Source organism: Elaeis guineensis, chromosome 1, assembly GCF_000442705.2.
Source record: "Elaeis guineensis isolate ETL-2024a chromosome 1, EG11, whole genome shotgun sequence".
Lineage (NCBI taxonomy): Eukaryota > Viridiplantae > Streptophyta > Magnoliopsida > Arecales > Arecaceae > Elaeis > Elaeis guineensis.
In genome coordinates, this window is record NC_025993.2 from 100,951,418 (window position 1) to 100,959,984 (window position 8,567).

The 8,567-nt window shown below is 38.2% G+C and overlaps 1 protein-coding gene across 2 annotated transcripts; it reads right to left on the reverse strand.

Moving 5' to 3' along the window:
- Nucleotides 1-3,859: 3,859 nt before the first annotated feature.
- LOC105060751 (nucleotide-sugar uncharacterized transporter 2) lies at nucleotides 3,860-8,567 on the reverse strand. 2 transcript variants are annotated; one of them, XM_010944582.4, is made up of 7 exons: nucleotides 8,228-8,567; nucleotides 6,569-6,720; nucleotides 6,228-6,436; nucleotides 5,999-6,092; nucleotides 5,616-5,782; nucleotides 5,369-5,539; nucleotides 3,860-4,457 (listed from the first exon to the last, which is right to left on the reverse strand). In XM_010944582.4, exons 1-7 carry the CDS (start codon nucleotides 8,304-8,306, stop codon nucleotides 4,034-4,036), a joined length of 1,296 nt encoding a protein of 431 aa, XP_010942884.3. In that variant the 5' UTR covers nucleotides 8,307-8,567; the 3' UTR covers nucleotides 3,860-4,033. The 2 variants fall into 2 exon arrangements, with proteins under 2 accessions (XP_010942884.3, XP_073113586.1); XM_073257485.1 differs by lacking the exon at nucleotides 8,228-8,567 and having other exon boundaries at nucleotides 6,569-7,198.

Sequence of the window (8,567 nt, forward strand, 5' to 3'; positions counted from 1 at the left end):
TATATATTTAATAGCATTTGAAACAGATTTACAATACAAGAAATGATTGTGGAACTCTATTTTGTGCCTAGAGGATGCAGAATGGTAAGCTCACTTGTTATTTGACCACTGAAGGCTTTTCTCAGTTTTCTGAGTGCCTAAAACCTATGGTTTTGTAGTAATTGTCTTGTTTTATTATTATTATTATTATTTTTCAAATCGTTTTGGTGAGCCTTGATGGATGGAAGTGGAATTAGGCTTGCTTCCCTTGCTTCATCGTATATCTGCTATGGTTATTTATTCCACAAGCACAACCAAGCAGTAGATAGTTTCTGTTCATTGGATGGTGCTGGAGTCTTCCTTTCAAGGAGATACCCTTGTATCACTGAATCAAGGATCTAATTTATATATCCTTTTCCTTTTTATGACCTTGAACCCTAACGTTTCTGTTGAGATACTTCAGCAGGGACAAAGATTGTTTCCAAGCTGAACGCTATAAATTTCCTCACAATGTGGGCTCTTCCTTTCATTCAAGTCCATGTAGGTCTGAAATTAAATCCGATGTTGATCAGGTATTAGTATATCTATATTCATATTTTATTATTTAAGAATATAGATATGGATGCGAATGTTAGATGATGATTTTATATTTATATTGGTTTTAAAAGGATATGTATATAAATCGAATATTGAAAATATGGTTATAAAATATGGATATAAGTTGAATGAACAAACTTAATGACCATATAATCAAAAACATGATGAAGTGAAAAATAAATCAAATTAGTAGCATTTATTATGGTTATTTATTTTTAAAAATAATTTATGATAATTAAACATTATTAAGTAGGATGATAAATAGAGTTGAATTTTTTTGATATGTATTGGATGGCTATCTATTCATATGCATATTCATTTTTAATGGATATTGATACGATGCATATATTAGTTAGATGTTCAAATTTTTATTTATGTTTAAATAAATTTAAATGTTAAAATGGATAGGATGAGCATTATTAGATGCACTTTCATCTCTAGATCGATGGTGACAGATTGTTGCTGCAGTTTCTTCCTGAATAATTTATCTGCAGCTGGTAATCTTGGCTGAAGCCAACCAGAAATATGTCCAAATGGCAGCCTAAGACCTGATAAACAAATTATATCGGGGCTTCGTTCAGCCACATTTAACCCTTGAAGGACATTAAATTTCTTGTGGCAAGATGAATAGGAAGGGTTGGCTACAGTGTACGATTAACTAAACGCTTTTTTAAGTATATTAATACGATTGGCAGCTTAGTAGATGGAACATCTATTTTTATGAGGACATTGTGAACTTTGTACTCATGCACCGAGAACAAAGAAAAGCTATACATTGTAAAAGATAGAGTACATGCGTGAGGTACAGGCGGAAGCGCATTTATCGGATCCGGATTCAGAATCGTCATGGTGCAGGGAATTGTGTTGAAACTTTCATTTTATCCCAATTTATGTTGAAACTTTGAGGGTCATGTAATGCTTGTTCTTATCCATAGAACTCAAGATGCTATCAATTTTTCAATAGCGTACATCTTTGCCAATCAAGAACTGTGCCTGTTCTTATCCCTGGAAGACAAGGTGCTATCAGTTTTCCGATTGCGTACATCTTTTCCAATCAAGAATTGTGCCGTATATTTTGCAGAGAAATATTCATATATTTCTGAGAAAATGACAATTACTTATATATTACACTTACACAAGCATTTACTTATTGACATTGGATACCCAGAGTTGGAGCGTTTCGTTTCAGAAAATGTCTGTAATTTTACTTCATATATGAGGTGTGCTGCAAATTGTGAGTGTAATGGAAAATCTCACTTTCTGACTGTGTGCTTAGTGAATTTGTTTTAAGTGGCACGGCTGAATGATCTCATCGATCCAAATAAAGGAAAATATCATCATGTATACTTTCGACTAATAATTATGACCTCATCTATTTGAAGCCGGCTTTATAATTTAACTCTTTTAGATTGCTAAAATAAACATTAGCCTTCTTAACAAACCTCAGAAATAATTCAATCACCAATAAAGTACATTAAAGCCCATGTAAACTAGTCTATTATTGTTTTATTCATTTATTTATCACTATGTTACTCAAACCATTCCTTGATGCTCCATCCAAAAGATAAAAATTGCCCGCCCAAGACATCAGCATCTATCAGGAAAGATTCCAGACAAGCACCATCCACTCGTAGTAAAGAAAGCGCAACAAAACCACAGCGTGCCGTGGGGCCTGGTCTATGGCCTCCCATCGATTTTATCTTACCGTGTGGCCCTCAAAGAAACGAAATATAATAGAAAGATGCCCTCCAACCCAGCTCTGACGACAACCCTGGTCTTTGTTGCTCCCGCCCCCTTTCAAATATAAAAGGTCACCTTTGCTTTCCTCATTTTCCTTGTAGACCTCCCAGTTCCCCACTAACGGCCATAACTGTCATAACCGCCACCCACCATGCTCTCCAAGCTCTTTGGGTCCAGCACCACTAAATTATCCTCCCTAAGGAATCCATCACCGGCAACGGCTGCCATCCCGGTCCCACCGGAGAAGCACCCTGACTCCTCGATGCCGCTGAGGATCGTCCACGCCGGCGGATTCACCGAGCGCTACTACATGGCGGTCCCGGCAGCTGGCATCATGGAAAAATATCCACGGGCCGTCCTTGCACGACCCGATGTGTTTCGCCGGCCATGGGATTCTCTTGTTCAGCCAGAGGAAATGTTGATCCCTGGTGAGAAGGTATACGTCGTGCCCCGCGGTACCATCAAGAAGCTCCGGCGGCGAATCCGGCGGCCTGCAGTCCATGGGCTCTGCTCCAAAGGCGATTCATCCGGGGGGAAGAGTCAGAGCAACATGTCCGGCAAGTCGGCTGCATCCAAGCGGAAGAGTGAGAGAAACATGCCTGAAAGGAAGAAGATGGATGACGGCGTAAATCGAAGGCCTGCAGCAGCTCCAATTGTTCAACCAAAGAACAGGAGCGTGCAAATGGAAGGGATGTGGCAACCATCTCTTGAGGCTATCAATGAGATGTCACCACCATTACCTCGTCCATCTAAGATACTTCATTAGAAAGATATGGTTATAGTTAAACTTAATTTTCACCTTTATAATACATGTATGAAATTTGTTTTTTATCCTAATTAACGGTAATAGATGGTAGCTTTCCATCCTCCTCGTACAAAATGCTTAATGTAACTAAAAAGTAACCTCTGAATTTTAACATGGTAAGTTCTTGAAGAGACAAAATTACTGATTATAGGTTTCACCACTGGAGTGAGGATTATTTCAATCAGATGCAACCAACTTGTAACTTCGATCAATCAAAGTACAAAAGTGCTCCTTCACAACTGCTGTAATTTGCACATTTTAGCAATCTTGCATCATTTAGTCCAGTCACTCGAAGGGCCATTGCAAAAGAACCTATTTGTAAAGCCATGTATCCTACAAGAGTGGTAGTTGCATCTGAAGTTTTCAGGGAAATCTTGAATTCTTGTTCCACATGAACTAGTTTTTTATAAGCCTCATATAACACTGCGGTCCAGTTGCAGACACTTTCTAGATAGTGCAGGAAGAAGAACATCGGACTAGGATAGTCATGATAATTTCACTGTTCAACATATGTAACGATATTGGTCTCCCTCCGGCCTACTCATAAATAAGGTATGGCAAACAAACTACCAAAGAGAGGCTCAAGATTCTGCCTGTATTTTAGAAGAAATCAAGTTTGTCTGAAACTCCTTAGGCTTCGGTAGAAATTTGACTGCAGACTACTGCATATGCATAAAACATCAAAGAATACTATTGGCTGACTCGAAAATTCTTCCACACAAAGTTGAGAACAACAAATTTATAGGGAAACTGATAAATGTATTTTGATCATCCAAAATTGCCCAGAATCAGGTTATTGCTGTACATAAGTTAAATTTCAGGGAAAAAATGGTGCAAACAAAGAACGGAGAGACAAAAAAGTTGACATGGTTAGTGAAAGCGTCACTTGGCACACACCGAGCATTTGTTCTCTCAAACAGGATCCTCATCGATCTTTAGGTCAGGCGCCTCGTTGTCTATGATGGTTTTGGGTTTTAGAGATATAGAATTCTGCTTCAAAAGAGGCTGCTTGCCTGAGCTGTCGAAGTCGATTTTGGGTCTTGGAGGGAATGAATTCTGCTTTGAAAGAAGTTGATTGCTTGCTGTGCTGTCGAAGTCGGTTTTGGGTTTTTGGGTAAATGAATTCTGCTTTGAAAGAAGCTGCTTGCTTGCTGTTCCCAACCCCTTGGAGCCTTGCATGTTGAGGTAAGTGTAGACTGACATACCACAAAGAGCAGTGACAGCCCCGCATAGACTAATGACTCCCGGATCAGAATTGAAAAATAGAAATCCAGCAAGCATAATTACACATGTTTTGAACTGGCCCAGAACCACGTGCGAGAGAGCAGATGTGGCGCTGCATAACATGAAGACAGTAAGAAAGATGTGTTGTGCATGTAATAGCATGATCATAAATCCATATCAATGATAGCATGTCATTCTTTTCCGATGTAAACCATGCTGTTATTCAAGATTATAGAATGCTTGTATGGATATGGAATTTGATCAATAGCTTCTCATGGTCTCAACTTTGTTATGATGGGTGTAAAGAGATTTATTATAACACAATGCAGACGGTGCCAAAACAAAAGGCAGGAACTTACAAGCCATTTCACCCAAAATTTAATTTGCGAATCACACTGAACTGTTGTAGCTCATCAAAAGAAACTTAAATTTAAATTTCAGTTTCTCTCACTCCATTTTATAATTAATGCTTTTCTCTTGTAATCAAAAAACAACTACTTAACATCCAGGTACTACATGCAGGGTGCTTCCAGGCTTTCAGCTCTACCTCTCACTTTACCTATCCTTTTGTCATCCATAATCATTTTTAAAAGAATAAAAATAAAAATCATGACAAGGACTAGGATAGTCATTAAAAAAATGATGACAAGAATATTTGAAAATAAAACAAAGACAATAAGATAGACTCCGGCGAGCCTACATTATGCATTAGAAATCAAACATTGGGAATATGGCCGTATTCTGCACATCATTGATTGGTAAGATTCAAACATTTCAAATATTTGTATCTTCCCAATCATTGATTTCATCTCAGAGCTGTTTGCAAAAAATCACAGGACAAACTGCATTTACTGATATTAACTTTCCATAGTTTTCAGAAATCAACAATTATATTGCATCGAGACTGACAGATCCATGAACAAATTATCAAAATGGAAATTTCTCAAATCAAATTATAGAAGAGCAAGTATACATGTATTTCTTGCATTAGGATATTATAAACCAAGGTAGTTAAAAACTCACCCAAGTGCCAAAGCCCCTGACCACTGAAGGAGAAATCCAAATAGAGCTGATATGATGATCGCAGTCGTGTTGCTTAAATTCCAATTGTAGGATAAAATACCCGGTGGGTCTAGCAAAGGCATCAGAGCCATGAAGAAGAAGATTGTAATTGGGGTAGTCTTCCACATCAACCTGAATAAAAACTTTTCGATTTAAATGACATTCAAAAACCCTTAAGTAGCTCAAGATATATACCAGCACAACTTACGCGAGGGCAGTCCAATTGCCCTTTTGCTGCATATTAGACCACAGAATTTTATTTACAGCACTAGGCACAATCCATGCTAATGCTACACAAGCACCGAAAAAATTGAATTCTAGATCAGTGACAGTCGCAACAGCCACACCTATTGATACAATAGCCAATGTGATAACCTGCACAGCCCAAGGAAAAATGTTCATGGTTCTTTCACCAAAATGAATAAAGATGGAGAATTTTAACTTCAACGATTCTTTTCCAAATCAAACAACCAATATGCATCATCTTTTGTGATATGATTCTGGCAGTTCTTTTTCAGGATAGACATGCTCAAGCAAACTCTAGTTTAGAAAACAAAGGAGATGACGGTAGAAGGAAGAAAACAAACAGACCTTCTGAAAGGAAACCTTTTTCTTGAAAAGCATGAACTCAGCTAAAACAATGGTTGGAGTAACAGCTATCTTAGCCATCTGATAGAACCCCACACTGCAAACAAGAAAACAACCCAGAAAAAAGAAGAATGAGTTATATGAGCATTGAGACAATTTCCAATGGCAGCTCAACAACAAAAAGCATAGAAGGTTTGTGCAGTTGTTTTGGCAATTACATGCACTAATATACCTGTTATGTTTCAAGCTGATGTTAGCCAGTCCAGTAGAAAGAGACATAACAGCACCCAAGACAAACAAGGAAGAGTAAGGGGTGGATTTAGAAGGAGGGGAGGCAGGTAATAGTGAAAGTGCGCTGAAAATGGCCATAAGAAACCAAGCAGTTGCATAGTGGATTAGCGACAGAGCAACTGGGAAATTGAATCCAACCTTGCCCATCACCTATAATACAATGTACTGCATAAGACTCTAATTTTTACAGGATATGAAAATAATCGACAAGGAAATCCAATTGGTGTAAAGATCATTAAGAAAGTAACAAGGAAAAGAGCAACTAAGACATGAAGCACCCACCACTTTGTTTGCCATGATTATTCCAACAGCTACTGTGAAATTAAAGGTCATCGCTACAACCGGACCACAGAATCTTTGCTGCTGGCGTTTTGCTCCTTCAGAAGTATGGAAGTCACTATACAAAGAACTCCGCAGCTCTTCCAGAGCTCGACCTGGCAGCCATGAAAGTGAGATAGGAGTACCACACAAAGACATTTTAGTCTTTCCATGGAAAAATTTGCTTCTTTTGCTACCATCATACGATTTATGAATGCTGAATTTGGTGATGGGAAGCATTCTGTTTATCATGAAAATATAGGTGAAATGGTGGGAAGAGCACAGGCTATAGAATGCTATGCAATGAGGGTTTCTGCTGCTGGTTTCAAAGAACAAGAAAAGAGGCAACACAAGAAACCCATAAATAATTCTTATTTCCCTTTCAAAAGTTCGGTTTTTTCTTTGTTCTGTGAAAGAGAAGCAACCAATAAGCAGCTTCATGACACATGAATAGTACATCACTTGTATTATTTACCGACAGTCGCAAAGAAAAGTAAGGCATGAAAAGAAAATGGACTGGAGAGGACAGGGCTTCTGACATATACAAACTTCAGTGGTTTTAAACAAAATAATCTCAAGTCTTCAATCAAACTCTAAGTGGGATGTGAGAAGGCCACAGAATTCACAACTCCACTCAGCAAATCTAACAAGCTATGCACATGTACTAAATTAGCTCATAGTAGGACAAGAGAAGAATCAATCATTAACCTAGCATACCTAGCTGTAGATGTCCCTTTGCTTGCAGAAAAAGATTTAAAAAGGGGTATAAAAAATAGAATCTGATAGGAAGAAAGATAGAATTCAAGAATTGAAAAATCAACACATATAACGCAGGCTAGCAAATAGGAAGAAACTAAAGAATTAATCTGTAGAAAAGGAAAAGGACAATGTTATTTAATTTCCGTAATTATTGACTTGAATGGAAAGTGAACATTAACAATAAAGCGTAATCGTTAAGATGCAAAAGTGGGAGGGTCCAACGACATATCTGGACTGCACAATACACCCAAAACAAAAAATTGCAGACGAGCCATCAGTATCAGCGATAGAAATCATCTGACGCAATGGTCGGAACCAGGTACCCACTACCTCTAATAAACAAAATGGCCCATGGAACGTAAGCTACCAAAAAGGCCAACAAGAAATATCCGGTTAAAGTTCTCACTGGATTGGCTTAAGATTTTTTTTTTGAATAACATACAAAGACTGAACTACCAAAACCCATGTTCCGGTCTACATTGAATGATAAAAAAACACCTTTTTGAGAGAAATTAAACAAACCCCAATCTGACATGTAACCTTAAAATTGGATTCAAGTCAGGGAAGACCCCCTGAAACCTTTAAAGATCTCAAACAACACGGTAGGAAAAAAAAAGAATTAAAATTGCAAATAAAATACAATGATTAAGCTAGCAAAAATCCATACTTTATTACACAAAAACTTTAAAGCTCAGATTTTTCTCGACGACAAAGAAAAAAAAATATATATAAATGCCACAAAATAAATAGTTGCGAATAGACCCAAGTTCGCGCAGCCTACAAGCCCCATTGCTTCAGATTGAGAAATAATAAGAAATAAATAACCAAAAAAAACTCATGTCCATGAGTGAGAGAGAGAGAGACCATGTTCCCCTGCGTCGCTGTCCTTGCGCTTGATAAACTTCCGGGCATCCCGACTCAAGATGGAATCCAGCACTCCCATTCCGATCTGTTGGAAGAGCGCATCAGCTCATTCCTCAAACCACTCCCCCAATCCTCTCCCTCTCCCTCTCTCTCCCTAAAAAAAAATCAGACAGAGATCGAGCACCCCAAATCCCTGCGCCTCCTCCGCTCCAATGGCGATTCTAGGTCACAAACGCGAACAGCTTGACGAGGAAAAAAAATGGCGTCTTCCTTCCATAAAGCTAAGGTGCCCCAACTAAGAAAGAGAGAAAGGAATCGAAGGCAGAGGAAAGAGGGCAAA